Source organism: Mustelus asterias, chromosome 24, assembly GCF_964213995.1.
Source record: "Mustelus asterias chromosome 24, sMusAst1.hap1.1, whole genome shotgun sequence".
Lineage (NCBI taxonomy): Eukaryota > Metazoa > Chordata > Chondrichthyes > Carcharhiniformes > Triakidae > Mustelus > Mustelus asterias.
In genome coordinates, this window is record NC_135824.1 from 58,263,633 (window position 1) to 58,282,739 (window position 19,107).

Sequence of the window (19,107 nt, forward strand, 5' to 3'; positions counted from 1 at the left end):
CCAGGTTGGCCAGCAATGTCTTAATTATAGAATTTCCATCCCTGTTTGCAAACCCCCACCCCCCCCCCCTCCTGGGACTCGTTCCCCCGTCCCCCCCGTCTACCCTCCCCCCAGGGACTCTTCCCCCCCCCCCCCCCCCCCGCCTCCTGGGACTCGTTCCCCCGTCCCCCCCGTCTACCCTCCCCCCAGGGACTCTCCTCCCCCCCCCCCCCAACCCCCGGCCCCCCTGGGACTCTTCCCCCTCCCCTGGGACTCCCCCTCCCCTCCAAATAACTCTACCCCCGGGACTCTTCCCTCCTTTCCCCGCCCCTCCCAGGGGCTCTTACCCCCCCCCCGGGACTCTTCCCTGCTCCCCTCCATCCTCCCCAGGGGCTCTTCCCTCCTCACCCCTCCCCCCCAGGGGCTCTTCCACACACACACCCCCCCCCCCCCCCCCAGCCCCCCCAGGGGCTCTTCCCTCCTCCCCCTCCCCCACCTCCAGGAACTCCCCGCCCCCCCTTCTTGAGAGACCTCACTTCAGCATTACTGGCCGTCCTTTCAGCTGCCGAGACCTGGGATTTCCTTCCCAAATCTCTTACCCCTCTCCCTCCGTCTTTGAGACGCTCCTTAAACTCCACCGCTGGCTCCATGTTTAGTCACCTGTCCTTGTACCCTCACCTTCTGGGCTGGTCTTTTATCTATTTGCTAACGTTCCCATGAAGCACTATTAGGATGTTTACCTACATTAAGTCTGCTTGTTCACCTCAGGGGGCGGGCCAATGGCCTCGTGGTATTATCGCTAGGTTATTAATCCAGAAACTCAGCTGGTGTTCTGGGGGACCCCGGGTTCGAATCCCGCCTCGGCAGGTGGTGGAATTTGAATTCAATAAAAAATATCTGGAATTAAGAATCTACTGATGACCATGAAACCATTGCCAATTGTTGGAAAAACCCATCTGGTTCACTGATGTCCCTTTAGGGAAGGAAATCTGCCGTCCTTACCCGGTCTGGCCTACATGTGACTCCAGAGCCACAGCAATGTGGTTGACTCTCAACTGCCCTCGGGCAACTAGGGATGGGCAATAAATGCTGGCCCAGCCAGCGACACCCATGTCCCATGAATGGATTTTTAAAAAATGTTCTCCCCGTGTCTGCATGGGTTTCCTCCGGATGCTCCAGTTTCCTCCCACAGTCCAAAGATGTGCGGGTTAGGTGGGTTGGCCTTGCTAAATTGTCCCTTAGTGTCAGGGATTAGCAGGGTAAATAAATGGGGTTGAGGGATTATGGCCTTGGTGGGATTGTGGTTGGTGCAGATTTGATGGGCTGAACGGCCTCAATTGTAGGGATTCTATGATTCTCAATTGTAGGGATTCTACAATTCTCTGATTAAAGGTGCTATATGAATGCAAGTGGCTGCTGTTGTAGTTTGGTCAGTAAATGTAGTTATTGAGTGTGAGAGATTCAGAGTGAGAGAATGTTCTGTGGCCACGTTAACTCGCGTTTCACTCTGCTGCTCAGTTTTGGTGTCTTGCTGTGGGAGTTACTGACGGGTGAGGCACCGTATCGGGAGATCGATGGACTGGCCGTAGCTTACGGAGTGGCTGTGAATAAACTGACCCTCCCCATCCCGTCGACCTGCCCCGAGCCCTTTGGGAAACTCATGGAAGGTAAGCACGCTGCAGTCACGGTCTGGTGACGATGCACCTGAAACGTTTCCCGCAGAGGACGGCTTTAAACTCTGCCGTGATGTGGCCCTGAGTTCACTGACTGTAAATGTGCTTGGTGACAGATTGCTGGAACTCGGACGCACACGGCCGACCTTCGTTCACCTCCATCCTGGACCAACTGGTCACCATCGAGCAGTCCTCCCTCTTCGAGATGCCGCTGGAGTCTTTCCATTCCCTCCAGGAGGACTGGAGGCTGGAGATCCAGGAGATGTTTAATGAGCTGCGGACAAAAGAGAAGGTAAGCGAGTTGGGGTCGTAGGGTCGTGGCCGCCCAAGGCCAACCGTCCCGCGCCGAGGCCAACCGTCCCTCGCCGAGGCCAACCGTCCCGCGCCGAGGCCAACCGTCCCGCGCCGAGGCCAACCGCCCCGCGCCGAGGCCAACCGTCCCTCGCCGAGGCCAACCGTCCCGCGCCGAGGCCAACCGTCCCGCGCCGAGGCCAACCGTCCCTCGCCGAGGCCAACCGCCCCGCGCCGAGGCCAACCGTCCCGCGCCGAGGCCAACCGTCCCTCGCCGAGGGCGGTGAACTGGGACAGAACGTTAGGGAGAGACCTTCTCACACTGCCTTCGCTGACGACTATCATTGATTATCTCTAGACTATTAATCTAGAAACTCAACGGGAGACCCGGGTTCGAATCTCGCCACGGCAGCTGGTGGAATTTGAATTCAATTAAAAATATATAATCCTTATGGTACAGAGGGAGGCCATTTGGCCCATCGGGTCTGTACCGACCACAATCCCACCCAGGCCCTATCCCCATAACCACACACATTTACCCCGCTAATCCCCCTGACACTAGGGTCAATTTAGCATGGCCAATCCACCTAACCCGCACATCGTTCGGACTGTGGGAGGAAACCCACGCAGACACAGGGAGAACGTGCAAACGCCACACAGTGACCCGAGGCCGGGAATCGAACCTGTGAAGCAGCAGTGCGAACCACTGTGCTGCCCGAATTTGAAATCAATTAAAAAATATCTAGAATTAAGAATCTACTGATGACCATGAAACCATTGTTGGAAAAACCCATCTGGTTCACTGATGTCCTTTAGGGAAGGAAATCTGCCGTCCTTACCCGGTCTGGCCTACATGTGACTCCAGAGCCACAGCAATGTGGTTGACTGTTACAAAGAACAGTACAGCACAGGAACAGGCCCTTCGGCCCACCAAGTCTGTGCCGACACAAATGCCTCTCTAATCTATTATTTTCTTGCCTCTACGTGGTCCATATCCCTCTATTCGCTGCCTATTCATGTATCTATCCAGATGCCTCTTGAACGTTGTTATGGAATCTGCTTCCACCACCTCCTCCGGCAGCGCGATCCAGGCATTCACCACCCTCTGTGTGAAAAACCTGCCCCTTACATCTCTTTTAAACTTTCCCCCTCTCACTTTCAACCTATACCCCCGAGTAATTGACCCTTCAACCCTGGGAAAAAGACTCTGACTATCCACTCAGTCCAAGCCTGTTATTATCTCGTAAACCTCTATCAGCTCCCGCCCCCCCATCCTCCAATGGAAACAAATCCAAGTTCAAAATCAGAGACTGCTGGAAAATCTCGGCAGGTCTGACGGCGTCTGTGGAGAGAGAATCGAGCCAACATTTCGAGTCTGGGTGACCCTTCGTCAGTGCCTGACTCGAAACGTTGGCTCGATTCTCTCCCCACAGACGCTGTCAGACCTGCTGAGGTTTTCCAGCATTTTCTGTTCTTGTTTCAGATTCCAACATCCGCAGTCTTTCGCTTTTATCTGGTTGACTATTAATTAATTGCCCCTCTGAAACGTCCAAGCAAGCCACTGAGTTCCAGGGGGCAGTTAGGGATGGCAACAAATGCAGGAAGAGTCTTAACAACACCAGGTTAAAGTCCAACAGGTTTATTTGGTAGCAAATGCCATTAGCTTTCGGAGCGCTGCTCCTTCGTCAGATGGAGTGGAAAGAGCAGCGCTCCGAAAGCTAATGGTATTTGCTACCAAATAAACCTGTTGGACTTTAACCTGGTGTTGTTAAAACTCTTACTGTGTTCACCCCAGTCCAACGCCGGCATCTCCACATCACAAACACAGGCCCAGCCAGCGACGCCCACATCCCATGAAACAATAAATAAAAAAGTAAGAACATCAGTCTTAAATCCAAAAGGCGCCATCAGGCCAGGTCTCCTGGGTGAGGGAACAATGGGATTACTAATAGACTGGCAGATCTATGAGAAGTCAGAGATCAAAACAATCAAATGGAACGGAGATGGATTGAGTTGGCAAATGCCCCTCTCTATCGCCGGAATGTGGAGTAAATTCATAGAATCCCTACGGTGCAGAAAGAGGCCATTCAGCCCGTCGAACCTGCACCGACAACAATCCCACCCAGGCCCTATCCCCGTCACCCCACATATTTACCCCGCTAATCCCTCTAAGCGATGCATCCCGGGACACTAATGGGCAATTTTAGCACGGCCAATGCACCTAACCCGCACATCTTCGGACTGTGGGAGGAAACCGGGGCACCCGGAGGAAACCCACGCAGACACGGGGAGAACGCGCAAACTCCACACAGACAGTGACCCGAAGCCGGGAATCGAACCCGGGTTCCTGGCGCTGTGAGGCAGTTGTGCTAACCACTGTGCCACCACAAAGACATTTGGCAGCGGTGGGATTCGAACCCACACTCCACAGAGATTGGAGAATGAATCCAGCTCTTTAGAACACTCATTAGTACTAAGTTGTGATGTGATGTAGACAGACATATGTAGGGCCACTCCAAACAATTTTAGCCGCCCACGGCAATTTTTATTGTGAATTTTTTAAAAAATCTATTCATGGGATAAGGGCATTGCTGGCTGGGCCAGCACTAAATTCCCCATCCTTGATTTGATTCGATTTATTATTGTCACATGTATTGGTATACAGTGAAAAGTATTGTTTCCTGCGCACTATACAGACAAAGCATACCGTTCATAGAGAAGGAAAGGAGAGAGTGCAGAATGTAGTGTTACAGTCATAGCTAGGGTGTAGAGAAAGATCAACTTAATGCGTGGTAGGTCCATTCAAAAGTCTGACAGCAGCAGGGAAGGAGCTGTTCTTGAGTTGGTTGGTAGGTGACCTCAGACTTTTGTATCTTTTTCCCGATGGAAGAAGGTGGAAGAGAGAATGTCCGGGGTGCGTGGGGTCCTTGATTATGCTGGCTGCTTTGCCGAGGCAGCGGGAAGTGTAGACAGAGTCAATGGATGGGAGGTTGGTTTGCGTGATGGATTGGGCTACATTCACGACCTTTTGTAGTTTCTTGCGGTCTTGGGCAGAGCAGGAGCCCATACCAAGCTGTGATACAATCAGAAAGAATGCTTTCTATGGTGCATCTGTAAAAGTTGGTGAGAGTCGTAGCTGACATGCCAAATTTCCTTAGCCTCTTGAGAAAGTAGAGGCGTCGGTGGGGCTTTCTTAACTACAGCGTCAACATGGAGGGACCAGGACAGGTTGTTGGTGATCTGGACACCTAGAAACTTGAAGCTCTCGACCATTTCTACTTCGTCCCCATTGATGTAGACAGGGGCATGTTCTCCTTTACGCTTCCTGAAGTCGATGACGATCTCCTTCGTTTTGTTGACATTGAGGGAGAGATTATTGTTGCCGCACCAGTTCACCAGATTCTCTATCTCATCCCTGTACTCCGTCTCGTCATTGTTTGAGATCCGACCCACTACGGTGGTGTCATCAGCAAACTTGAAAATCGAATTGATGGGGAATTGCCCTTGAGTTGCATGCTAGGCCATTTCAGAGGGCAGTTAAGAGTCAACCACATTGCTGTGGCTCTGGGGTCACATGTAGGCCAGACCAGGTAAGGACGGCAGATTTCCTTCCCGAATGGACATCAGTGACCCAGGTGGGTTTTTCTGACAATGGGTTCATGGTTATCATAGAATCCCTACAGTGCAGAAGGAAGCCATTCGGCCCCTCACGTCTGCACCGACAGCAATCCCAACAAGGCCCTATCCCCATAAACCTGCTACGGTGGCACAGTGGTTAGCACTGCTGCCTCACAACGTCAGGGACCCGGGTTCAATTCCCGGCTTGGGTCACTGTCTGTGTGGAGTTTGCACGTTCTCTCCGTGTTTGCGTGGGTTTCCTCCGGGTGCTCCGGTTTCCTCCCACAGTCCGAAAGACGTGCTGGTTAGGGTGCATCGGCCGTGCTAAATTCTCCCTCGGTGTATTCTCCGACAGTGAGAGTCGAGGCCAGAGGTAACATTGGGACGGTTGAGAGTTTCAGCGGGTAAACAGGAACTGAGACTGGGGGAAATTGGGGGATATTACAGCAACTCGCAATGTCTGATCCCTGCAGGAATTGCGGAGCTGGGAGGAGGAACTGAGCAGAGCTGCCGTGCAGCAGAGGAACCACGAGGAAATCCTCCGGAAACGGGAGCAGGAGTTGGCGGAACGGGAGATTGACATTGTGGAACGCGAACTCAACATCATCATGAGGCAGCTGTACCAGGAGAAACCCAAAGTCAAGAAACGCAAAGGGAATTTCAAGAAGAGTCGCTTAAAGCTCAAGGATGGGAATCGGATCAGTCTGCCTTCCGGTACGCGCTGGGTCTGTGCGGGCCTTCCGGTACGCGCTGGGTCTGTGCGGGCCTTCCGGTACGCGCTGGGTCTGTGCGGGCCCTCCAGTACGCGCTGGGTCTGTGCGGGCCCTCCAGTACGCACTGGGTCTGTGCGGGCCCTCCGGTACGCGCTGGGTCTGCGCGGGCCTTCCGGTACGCGCTGGGTCTGCGCGGGCCTTCCGGTACGCGCTGGGTCTGTGCGGGCCTTCCGGTACGCGCTGGGTCTGTGCGGGCTCTCTGGTACGCGCTGGGTCTGTGCGGGCCTTCCGGTACGCGCTGGGTCTGTGCGGGCCCTCCGGTACGCGCTGGGTCTGTGCGGGCCCTCCGGTACGCGCTGGGTCTGTGCGGGCCCTCCGGTACGCGCTGGGTCTGTGCGGGCCCTCTGGTACGCGCTGGGTCTGTGCGGGCCCTCCGGTACGCGCTGGGTCTGTGCGGGCCCTCCGGTACACGCTGGGTCTGTGCGGGCCCTCCGGTACGCGCTGGGTCTGTGCGGGCCCTCCGGTACGCGCTGGGTCTCTGCGGGCCCTCCGGTACGCGCTGGGTCTGTGCGGGCCCTCCGGTACGCGCTGGGTCTGCGCGGGCCTTCCGGTACGCGCTGGGTCTGTGCGGGCTCTCTGGTACGCGCTGGGTCTGCGCGGGCCCTCCGGTACACGCTGGGTCTGCGCGGGCCGTCCGATACGCACTGGGTCTGCGCAGTACGTGCTGGGTCTGCGCGGGCCGTCCGGTACGTGCTAGGTCTGCGCGGGCCGTCCAGTACGTGCTGGGTCTGCGCGGGCCGTCCGATACGCACTGGGTCTGCGCGGTATGTGCTGGGTCTGCGCGGGCCGTCCAATACGCATTGGGTCTGCGCGGGCCGTCCAGTACGTGTTGGGTCTGCACGGGCTCTCCGATACACGCTGGGTCTGCGCGGGCCGTCCGGTATGCGCTGGGTCTGCGTGGGCCCTCCAGTACACGCTGTGTCTGCGCGGGCCCTCCGGTACGCGCTGGATCTGTGCGGGCCCTCCGGTACGCGCTGGATCTGTGCGGGCCCTCCGGTACGCGCTGGGTCTGCGCGGGCCCTCCGGTACGTGTACAGGCCCAACAGGGTTGATGCTCAGAGTTATTTCCCCTCAATGGGGGGAATGTAGAAAAGGAGGCGGGGGCAGGGGGGGGGACACAGTTTCAAAGCGAGGGGTCTCCTGTTTAGGGTGGAGATGGGGAGGGACTTCTTCTCTGAGGGTGGCTAGTCTATTGAATTCCCAACCCCAGAGTGCGGGGGAAGGGGGGGGGCTGTTGGTCACTGAATATATTCAAGGCTGGGTTACACAGACTTGTCACCGACATGGGGGGGGTCGGAGGTCATGGAGATGGGGAGGGGGAGGCGGCTGACAAGGGAAAGGGGAGCTGAGGCCACAGTTAGATCAGCCATGATTTTATTGAATGTTGGAGCAGGCTTGATGGGCCGAATGGCCTGTTCCTGCTCCTATTTCTCACGATCCTACGGCTATACCTGGTGCTGGGCGATAACACGAGGATTTCTGTTTGTTCCAAAGGGTTTGAACACAAGATCACAGTTCAGGCCTCACCAAACGTGGACAAGAGGAAGGGTCCAGTGATGGACGGATCCAGCCCCCCAGCAAGTCCCATCGTCATCCCCAGGCTGAGGGCCATTCGCTGTAAGTTGTTTTCTGTCTCTCTGCACGAGCTCAGTGAATCCAGGATCCTAATCATCGCACAAGGAGGCCATTCAGCCCATCGAGCCTGCGGTGACAACAATCCCACCCAGGCCCAATCCCCGTAACCCCACATATTTACCCTAGCTAGTCCCCCAACACTAAGGGGCAATTTACCACGGCCAATCCGCCTAACCTACACATCTTTGGACAGTAAGTAGTCTCACAACACCAGGTTAAAGTCCAACAGGTTTATTAGGTAACACGAGCTTTCGGAGTGTCACTCCTTCATCAGGTGCCCCTCACCTGATGAAGGAGCGGCGCTCCGAAAGCTCGTGCTACCAAATAAACCTGTTGGACTTCAACCTGGTGTTGTGAGACTACTGACTGTGCCCCACCCCAGTCCAAAGCTGGCATCTCCGCATCATCTTTGGACGCTAAGGGGCAATTTAGCATGGCCAATCCAACTAACCTGCACATCTTTGGACACTAAGGGGCAATTTAGCATGGCCAATCCAACTAACCTGCACATCTTTGGACACTAAGGGACAATTTAGCATGGCCAATCCCCTAACCTAAACGTCTTTGGAGTGTGGGAGGAAACCGGAGCTCCCGGAGGAAACCCACGCAGACACGGGGAGAACATGCAGTCTCCGCACAGACAGTGACCCGAGCCGGGAATTGAACCCGGGTCCCTGGCGCTGTGAGGCAGCAGTGCTAACCACTGCGCCACCCTCTAATGATCGAGGAGCAGGTATAAGTGACGAGTTAAAATCAGGTCACGTGCAGTTTGGTGGATTTGTGTATTTAATTTTTGACTATATTCAGTGATATCTCCTCAGCCTTGTGATTTACTGAAGCAGATACGTTCCTCACTCTCAGCACTCTAACTTGAGGTACATTATCAGACCTGCCATCGTTTTAAAGATTCCTATCAGGTTGTCCCTCTTTTCTAGAGAAAACAAAAGCCCCATTCCAGCCTGGACGTTAGCACCAGATGGTTGTAACCTCTCCGTCTTGGTGTCCTCAGTTGGGCCGCATGGTGGCACAGTGGTTAGCATTGCTGCCTCACAGCGCCAGGGACCCGGGTTCGATTCCCGGCTTGGGAATTGAACCTGACCCTCTGACAATGCGGCCCTCCCTCAGCACTGACCCTCTGACAGTGCGGCCCTCCCTCAGCACTGACCCTCCGACAGTGCGGCACTCCCTCAGCACTGACCCTCTGACAATGCGGCACTCCCTCAGCACTGACCCTCTGACAGTGCAACACTCCCTCAGTACTGAACCTCTGACAGTGCGTCACTCCCTCAGCACTGACCCTCTGACAGTGCGGCACTCCCTCAGTACTGAACCTCTGACAGTGCGGCACTCCCTGAGCACTGACCCCTCTGACAGTGCGGCACTCCCTCAGCACTGACCCTCTGACAGTGCGGCACTCCCTCAGTCCTGAACCTCTGACAGTGCGTCACTCCCTCAGCACTGACCCTCTGACAGTGCGGCACTCCCTCAGCACTGACCCTCTGACAGTGCGTCACTCCCCCAGCACTGAACCTCTGACAGTGCGTCACTCCCTCAGCACTGACCCTCTGACAGTGCGTCACTCCCTCAGTCCTGAACCTCTGACAGTGCGTCACTCCCCCAGCACTGAACCTCTGACAGTGCGGCACTCCCTCAGTCCTGAACCTCTGACAGTGCGTCACTCGCTCAGTACTGAACCTCTGACAATGCGGCACTCCCTCAGTACTGAACCTCTGACAGTGCAGTCCTCCCTCAGTACTGACCCTCTGACAGTGCGGCACTCCCTCAGCACTGACTCAGATCCAATTCCAGGCTTGGGTCACTGTCTGTGTGGAGTCTGCACGTTCTCCCCGTGTCTGTGTGGGTTTCCTCCAGGTGGTCCGGTTTCCTCCCACAGTCTGAAAGACGTGCTGGTTAGGGCGCATTGGCCGTGCTAAATTCTCCCTCAGTGTTACCCGAACAGGCGCCGGAGTGTGGCAACTAGGGGATTTTCACAGTAACTTCATTGCAGTGTTAATGTAAGCCTTACTTGTGACACTAATAAATAAAATTAATGAACTTTAAACTTGGTGAGACCACACCTGGAGAATTGTGTGCAGTTTTGGTCTTCTTACCCCAATGGAAGGATAGACTTTTCGCAGAGGGAGAGCGACTAAATTGATCCCTGGGACGGGTGGGTTTCCGATGAGGAAAGATTAAATAGGCTGGATAAAAGAAAATTACTGCGGATGCTGGAATCTGAAACCAAAAGAGAAAATGCTGGAAAATCTCAGCCAGTCTGACAGCATCTGTAAGGAGGGAAAAGAGCTGACGTTTCGAGTCCAGATGACCCCTTGTCAAAGCTTTGACCTGCTGAGATTTTGCAGCATTTTCTCTTTTGGTTTTAAATAGGCTGGGCCTTTCTTAAAAAGATAAGAGGTTTCTCATTCCTGCCACGGCCCAAAGATGTGCGGGATAGGTTTAAAGTAAGGGCGGCATGGTAGCACAGTGGGTTAGCACTGCTGCTTCACAGCTCCAGCGACCTGGGTTCGATTCCCGGCTTGGGTCACTGTCCGTGTGGAGTCTGCACATTCTCCCCGTGTCTGCGTGGGTTTCCTCCCACAGTCCAAAGATGTGCGGGTTAGGTTGATTGGCTAAAATTGCCCCTTAGTGTCCCGGGATGCGTAGGTTAGAGGGATTAGCGGGTAAATATGTAGGGATATGGGGGTAGGGCCTGGGTGGGATTGTGGTCGGTGCAGACTCGATGGGCCAAATGGCCTCTTTCTGCACTCTAGGGATTCTATGATTTCTAGGAGTGGGCTCCGGTGGGACCAGAATCCCGGGAATCGAGTCCTCAACGCCCCGGAAACACCAATCCCATTGTTGTTCTTGGGATCTCGCTTTCCTTTCCGGTTTGCGTTTCGAGTCTGCGGGTTTGGAAAAGGGCTGTTGTTGAGGGGAGGGAGAAATCCGCAGTCAGGGAGCATCAAAGCTCTGTTACTGCCTGCAACGCCTGGGGCACTGGGCAGGATGACACGGTCAGAGAGACAGAAAGCACTGACCTCAAATCCTCTGGTGTGGAATGGAGAATGTGACAATACTGCCCCCCTGTGGAGTTTACACATACAGCTTTAAATTGCAGGATTCTGGATCCCAGGAAGTCCCAAAGCATTTTAAAGTTTATTTTAAGTCATAAGTAAGGCTTATATTAACACTGCTGTGAAGTTACTGAGAAAATCCCCTAGTCGCCACACTCCGGCCCCTGTTCGGGTACACTGAGGGAGAATTTACCACGGCCAATCCACCTAACCAGCACGTCTTTCGGACTGTGGGAGGAAACCGGAGCACTCGGAGGAAACCCACGCAGACACGGGGAGAACGTGTAGACTCCGCACAGACATTGACCCAAGCCGGGGATCGAACCCAAGTCCCTGGCGCTGTGAGGCAGCAGTGCTAACGACTGTGCAGCCTTATTTTTTTTAATTCATTCGTGGGACATGGGCGTCGCTGGCTGGGCCAGCATTTATTGCCCATCCCTAGTTACCCTTGGAGGGCAGTTGAGAGTCACCCACATTGCTGTGGCTCTGGAGTCACATGTAGGCCAGACCGGGTAAGGACAAAGAACAATACAGCACAGGAACAGGCCCTTTGGCCCTCCAAGCCCGCGCCGCTCCCCGGTCCAGGATTGAATCCTGAATCCAGGATCCCCGCCCAATTTTCCAGCCTATCTACATCCTAATATCCTATCCACCGAGCTGTCCCTCACAGCTACGGCAGATTTCCTTCCCTAAAGGACATTAGTGAACCAGATGGGTTTTTCCGACAATGGTTTCATGGTCATCAGTAGATTCTTAATTCCAGATATTTTTTATTGAATTCAAATTCCACCAGTTGCCGTGGCGGGATTCGAACCCAGGTCCCCAGAACATTAGCTGAGTTTCTGGATTAATAGTGATAGTACCACCAATCCATTGTGATGAGGCAAACATGACAGCCAATTTGGGCACAGCAAGATCCCACTGGTTTGATAGCCAATTAGGTAAGTTTCTGCAGGTGTAGCCAATGTGGGAAATGTCCCAGCTGATTTGTGCACAGCAAGATCCCACAATCAGCCGTGTGATACTGACCAGATCTACTTTAGTCGTGTTGACTAAAGGATAAATACTGGTCCCTTGTCCCTTTGTGAAATAATGCCTTGGCATCCTTTCGACCCAGTCGAGAGCAGACTGGGCCTTGTTTCGATGTCTCAATTGAAAGACAGCATCTCCGACAATGCAGCAGCCCCTCGGCACTGCAGAGGGAGAGGCGGCATGGATTGTTTGCTCCGGTCCTCGAGAGTGGGACTCGAACCCCCAACCCCCGAGACAAGAGTGTTATCCACAGCCGACACGGAACGGGATCCGTGCGGAGCCTCGATCAGCGCTTGTGCAGTTGGGAAGGTCGGGAGCAGGATGGAGCCGCCGACTGTGCGGTGGCGGCTAAAACGTGACAGTCGACGGTTTAATCGAACCGCCGTTTCCCCCCACAGTGACCCCTGGCGACGGCAGCCAGACGTGGGGGCGGAGCGCCGTGTACAAACGGGAAGAGTTTGAGGGCCACAAGAAGAAAGGGCGGACATGGGGCCCAAGCTCGACGCAGCAGAAGGAGCGTCTGGGCGGAGAGGACAGGTGAGAACCTTTCGGAATGTTGTGGCCCGTCCGCCCACTCCCCAACACCCCTGACAGCAAGAGGCAACTGCTTCCCATGATGCCTGGGATAGGTGGGAGATGAAATGTCAGGCCGAAATCATAGAATCCCTACAGTGCTGAAGGAGGCCATTCGGCCCACTGAGTCTGCACCGACCACAATCCCACCCAGGCCCTATCCCCATAACCCCACATATTTACCCTACTGGTCACCCTGACACTAAGGGGCAATTTAGCACGGCCAATCCACCTAACCCGCACATCTTTGGAGTGTGGGAGGAAACCGGAAGCACCCGGAGGAAACCCACACAGACACGGGGAGAATGTGCAAACTCCACAGAGACAGTGACCCGAGGCCGGGAATCGAACCCGGGTCCCTGGAGCTGTGAGGCAGCAGTGCTAACCACCGTTCTGTCCACCCCAGTGATAGGTGGCTAGGAGCGGGGAACCTGTTTGTGAGCACAGCTCTTAAACATAAACTCAGTCAGCAGCGGGGATTAACACCAGGACCAACCCTGGCTAAAAAAAAACACGCAAGGACAGGTTCCAGAGATTGAGTTTGTCACACCTCGAGTTTGGGAGATTAAGGAGTGATCGAGTTGAGGTGCTTTAGAAATTAAAGAATTTATTCGGATGGATAAAGAAAGGGGATGGGTGGGGAGGCGGGAACGGCGCTGGGATAGATATTGAGGAGTTGGTGAAATCCATAACGGGCAGCTGGGGGGTGCAGAATCTTCAAATCGGAGGCAGTCCATTGAGGGGTAATGTCAGGAAGCACTTGCTCACCCACAGGGGGGAGTGGAAGTCGGGAACCCCCTCTCCCCCCAACACCCCCCCCCCCCCCCTCCCCTCAACCCCCCATCCAGAAAGCTGGGGCTAGTTGGGGGGGCGATTGAAGTGTAAAGGCTGTGATAATCTTTGTGCTGAGTCAGGGCCTCAGGGAGCCAGGGTGAGTGACTGGTTACCAGGTTACAGGTCAGTCGCGACTTATTTGAATGGTAGAACGGATTCGAGGGGCTGAATGGCCTCCTCCAGTTCTTGTGTACAACAGAACCACTCACATCATAGCAGCACGTGGCCCAGGGAGTGAATGTCTGAAAGCTGCACTTGCTCAGAATGAGATGTTATTATTAGCATCTTATCGACAACACATCCTGCTTCTGTTTAAAACTATATTTTACACTGTTCCTCATCAAACACTCCCAGGACGGGAGGGCGGCACGGTAGCACAGTGGTTAGCACTGCTGCTTCACAGCTCCAGGGTCCCGGGTTCGATTCCCGGCTCGGGTCACTGTCTGTGTGGAATTTGCACATTCTCCTCGTGTCTGCATGGGTTTCCTCCGGGTGCTCCGGTTTCCTCCCACAGTCCAAAGATGTGCGGGTTAGGTTGATTGGCCAGGTTAAAAATTGCCCCTTAGAATCCTAAAATGTGTAGGTTAGAGGGATTAGTGGGTAAATATGTGGGGGTAGGGCCTGGGTGGGATTGTGGTCGGTGCAGACTCGATGGGCCGAATGGCCTCCTTCTGCACTGTAGGGTTTCTATGATTTCTAGGACAGGTACAGCGTGGGGTTAGATACAGAGTAAAGCTCCTTCTACACTGTCCCCATCAAACACTCCCAGGACAGGTACAGCACGGGGTTAGATACAGAGTAAAGCTCCCTGCACTGTCCCCCATCAAACACTCCCAGGACAGGTACAGCACGGGGTAGATACAGAGTAAAGCTCCCTCTAAACTGTCCCCATCAAACACTCCCAGGACAGGTGCAGCACGGGGTTAGATACAGAGTAAAGCTCCCTCTACACTGTCCCCATCAAACACTCCCAGGACAGGTGCAGCACGGGGTTAGATACAGAGTAAAGCTCCCTCTACACTGTCCCCATCAAACACTCCCAGGACAGGTATAGCACAGGGTTAGATACAGAGTAAAGCTCCCTCTACACTGTCCCCCATCAAACACTCCCAGGACAGGTACAGCACGGGGTTAGATACAGGGTAAAGCTCCCTCTACACTGTCCCCCCATCAAACACTCCCAGGACAGGTACAGCACGGGGTTAGGGTAGTTGGGCAGGGTTGGCGAGGTAACAGTGTGGGCAGTGAGATTTGGTGTTGCTAGGAGCCGGGTTCAATGGGCTGAATTCCCGCTCTGTTTCTGACCCTGTCCCTCTGTTGTGTCCACAGGCTGAGGTCACTGGGAGACGGCAGCAAGTTCTGGTCTTCGAGCGCTCCCAGTCTGGGGAAAACCCCACGGCACGTTCCCATAACGATGGGATTTGCCAGCCTCACCGAGATGGGTAGGTGCTGAATCTCCATTGGGAATATCTGTGAGGGGGGGTGGGGGGACGGTGGCGGCAGTGGGAAGGGGTGTATAAACCTCCCTCGCCCCACAGGGGCACTGAGAACCGCGTTTAATCTCAACAAACACGGTTATGGGGGAAAAAATACAATTGAATTGGAGCGTCCGTCTGCTCCGGGGGCCGGGGAGGGTGGGGGGGGGGTGGCGTTGAGGGAGAATTGGGGGAAGGGTCACCCAGATATTGACAATCCAGGTTCACTCTCTCAACCTGCATTTATATAGCACCTTTCACCACCTCAGGACGTCCCAAGCCCTTCATACCAGCCGTAAGGTATGAAGCGTGGTTATTGTTGGAATGCAGGAAACTCAGTGCATAGCACGATCCCACAAACAGCAATCTGATAATGGCCGGATTCCCTGTCTTTGTGACGTGGGGTGAGGGATAGTTTACCGGTCTGGCCCCGGCCAGTGAATCCCCTGCAATTCACCAAAATATCACAATTTGTTCGTCCACTTCAGAAGCCCAGACATGGACTCTGACAGTGCGGCACTCCCTCAGCGCTGACCCTCTGACAGTGCGGCACTCCCTCAGCACTGACCCTCTGACAGTGCGGCACTCCCTCAGCACTGACCCTCTGACAGTGCGGCACTCCCTCAGCACTGACCCTCTGACAGTGCGGCACTCCCTCAGCACTGACCCTCTGACAGTGCGGCACTCCCTCAGCACTGACCCTCTGACAGTGCGGCACTCCCTCAGCACTGACCCTCTGACAGTGCGGCACTCCCTCAGCACTGACCCTCTGACAGTGCGGCACTCCCTCAGCACTGACCCTCTGACAGTGTGGCACTCCCTCAGCACTGACCCTCTGACAGTGCGGCACTCCCTCAGTACTGACCCTCTGACAGTGCGGCACTTCCTCAGCACTGACCCTCTGACAGTGCGGCACTCCCTCAGTACTGACCCTCTGACAGTGCAGCACTCCCTCAGCACTGACCCTCTGACAGTGCGGCACTCCCTCAGCACTGACCCTCTGACAGTGCGGCACTCCCTCAGCACTGACCCTCTGACAGTGCGGCACTCCCTCAGCACTGACCCTCTGACAGTGTGGCACTCCCTCAGTATGGACCCTCTGACAGTGCAGCACTCCCTCAGCACTGACCCTCTGACAGTGCGGCACTCCCTCAGCACTGACCCTCTGACAGTGCGGCACTCCCTCAGCACTGACCCTCTGACAGTGCGGCACTCCCTCGACCCTCTGACAGTGCGGCACTCCCTCAGCACTGACCTTCTGACAGTGCGGCACTCCCTCAGCACTGACCCTCTGACAGTGCGGCACTCCCTCAGCACTGACCCTCTGACAGTGCGGCACTCCCTCAGCACTGACCCTCTGACAGTGCGGCACTCCCTCAGCACTGACCTTCTGACAGTGCGGCACTCCCTCAGCACTGACCCTCTGACAGTGCGGCACTCCCTCGACCCTCTGACAGTGCGGCACTCCCTCAGCACTGACCCTCTGACAGTGCGGCACTCCCTCGACCCTCTGACAGTGCGGCACTCTGGTGGGGGGGGATGTTTTGAGGTCACGAAAGGTGCTATAGAAACGCACGACGTTTGGTTTTTGGGGTGGCACAGGGAGGGAGGCTGTGTCCCCTTTTCCTGCTCTGCCCCCTTTTGGCCCACATCCAACCCTTGTTGTCCCCTGTGACGCCTTGTCCTTATCTTGTGGCTTGTTGTCTTCTCCTTTCCCTTATATATTGTTACTCCTGTTAGTTTTTTCTTGTGCAGGGTGGTGAATGGGGGGGAGGTGAATGGGGGGGTGGTGAATGGGGGGGAGGGGGTGTACCCTCGTGTGGCGGAAGAAAAAGGAGGGGGGAAAAGAGGAAAACAGGGTGATGGTCCACATGTGCTGTATTTTAGGTGGTTGTGGGGTGGAGGTGGTTGTTGAGGTGGTGTGTGTTAGACGGAGGGAGCTGTTAGGTTGGGGGTTTATGTGTTTCGGGGGGTTGAGGTGGATGCCAAGGTGGTGTGTGTGCGTTGGAGCGTGTGTGTGCGTTGGAGCGTGTGTGTGCGGGGGAGCGTGTGTGTGCGGGGGAGCGTGTGTGTGCGGGGGAGCGTGTGTGTGCGGGGGAGCGTGTGTGTGCGGGGGAGCGTGTGTGTGCGGGGGAGCGTGTGTGTGCGGGGGAGCGTGTGTGTGCGGGGGAGCGTGTGTGTGCGGGGGAGCGTGTGTGTGCGGGGGAGCGTGTGTGTGCGGGGGAGCGTGTGTGTGCGGGGGAGCGTGTGTGTGCGTTGGAGCGTGTGTGCGTGTGGGGGAGCGTGTGTGTGGGGGAGCCTGTGCGTTGTGGGGGGGTTTTGTGTCTGTTGCTGAGTCTGTCTCCGTTTTTTTCGCGGTGGGGGGGTTATTAGGTGGGCTACTGGGGGGAGGTCAGGCGGTGGGGGGAAAAATGTCCTGGGGGTTTCTTGATAGGGATGTTGGTGGGTGGGTTGTGGGTTGAAGGGTGGTTTGCTGTCTTCCTGTGTCTTGGCTCTTTTGCCTTCCGTCTGTTAGGGTGGGTGGGGTGAGGGGGCTCCCGGAGCTGGTGTGATGGGGCGACCTTTTATCTGTGGGTGTTTTATGTTGTGTTGTGCAGGACGGTGCTGTGTGGATTTGGGTAGTATGTATTCATCGCTTTGCGGAGAGTTTGCCGGGGGTTGTGACGTTGAGAGCGCCACTCTACCTGCTCCTGGAATGAATGATCCCTGGAATGAAGAGCTTGTCGTATGAGGAACGGTTGAGGAGCGTGTGTGTGTTGGAGTTTAGAAGGATGAGGGGGGATCTTATTGAAACTTACAGGATACTGCGAGGCCTGGATAGAGTGGACGTGGAGAGGATGTTTCCACGGGTAGGAAAAACTAGAACCAGAGGGCACCACCTCAGGCTAAAGGGGGGGTGGGGGGCTACTGGGGGGAGGTCAGGCAGTGGGGGGATGAAGTCCTGGGGGTTTCCTGATAGGGATGCTTCTAAACAGAGATGAGGAGGAATTTCTTCAGCCAGAGAATGGTGAATCTGTGGAACTCTTTGCCACAGAAGGTTGTGGAGGCCGGGTCACTGAGTGTCTTTAAGACAGAGATAGATAGGTTCTTGATTAATAATGGGGAAAACGTAGGAGGATGGGGAATGAGAAAAATATCAGCCATGATTGAATGGTGGGGCAGACTCGATGGGCCGAGTGGCCTAATTCTGCCCCTATGTCTTATGGTGGGAGTGAAGGCTGATTCTTACTCCATCTTTCTGCAGAGGGTCCAAACCTCCAGACTCCAAACCAGTCGCCCTTTGTCATCACTTTCCCAGATGGTGAGGCCAGCGTCTCGGACGAGAGTTCCCCCGTCACCCACACCCCGAGCAACAAGCACAGCTCCCCGTGCAGGAGGGGTGACCTCGTCTTCCTGGGCTGTGCCAACATCCTGAGCTCGGTGGCCCTGAGCTGTGACCTGCTGATGCTGGGACGCCAGCAGGCTCTGCAGGAGGGCAGGGAGGAGCGGAGAAGACGGGACGGGAACCTCCTGCGCTCCGGCCGCTTCTGCGGCTCCAACAGCCCCCCCAGCCGCCTGCTGCCCCGGCGGGACGAGTCCGTGCTCCCTTCCCTCGAGGGCTCATCCTCCGTCACCCTGCTCTCGCTCTCCTCCGTCTCCGACTGCACCTCCACCCGCTCGCTCCTGCAGTCCGACAGCGACGAGGCGACTGCCCACGAGACGCCGGACGGGGCCGAGGTCCCCCCGGGGCTGCCCCCGCCCCGGGCCCCCGAAGCAGCCAACCCCCTGGTCGACCTGACGGTGGAGACATTCAAGAAGGACCCCAGGCAGTCGCTCACCCCCACCCACGTCAGCGCAGCGTCCGCCGTGAAGAGGGGGCACCGGCGCGTCCCGTCAGACAGCGCCATCCGGCAGCAGACGCAGACCCAGACGCACAGACGGACTCCGTCAGACGGCAGTGCCCAAAGTCTCGTGGACCCAGGTAAAACTTACAATGAGGCTGAAAATCAGCTTTAAATTTCACACAACTTTATAATTCAATATCTTTCTCAAATGTTGGCACGGTGGTTCGCGCTGCTGCCTCTCAGCGCCAGGGACCTGGGTTCGATTCCCGGCCTGGGTCACTGTCTGTGCGGAGTTTGCACATTCTCCTCGTGTCTGCGTGGGTTTC

At 55.6% G+C, this 19,107-nt stretch overlaps 1 protein-coding gene across 1 annotated transcript in view; it reads left to right on the top strand.

The window, feature by feature from the left end:
* The window catches only part of map3k10 (mitogen-activated protein kinase kinase kinase 10), an 80,984-nt gene that overhangs the window by 58,268 nt on the left and 3,609 nt on the right, over positions 1-19,107 (top strand). The window contains exons 3-9 of the mRNA XM_078241802.1: positions 1,498-1,646; positions 1,769-1,944; positions 6,035-6,275; positions 7,829-7,951; positions 12,474-12,612; positions 14,812-14,924; positions 18,202-18,918. Coding sequence (XP_078097928.1) covers positions 1,498-1,646; positions 1,769-1,944; positions 6,035-6,275; positions 7,829-7,951; positions 12,474-12,612; positions 14,812-14,924; positions 18,202-18,918 — 1,658 coding nt within the window. The remainder of the gene's footprint in view (positions 1-1,497; positions 1,647-1,768; positions 1,945-6,034; positions 6,276-7,828; positions 7,952-12,473; positions 12,613-14,811; positions 14,925-18,201; positions 18,919-19,107) is intronic.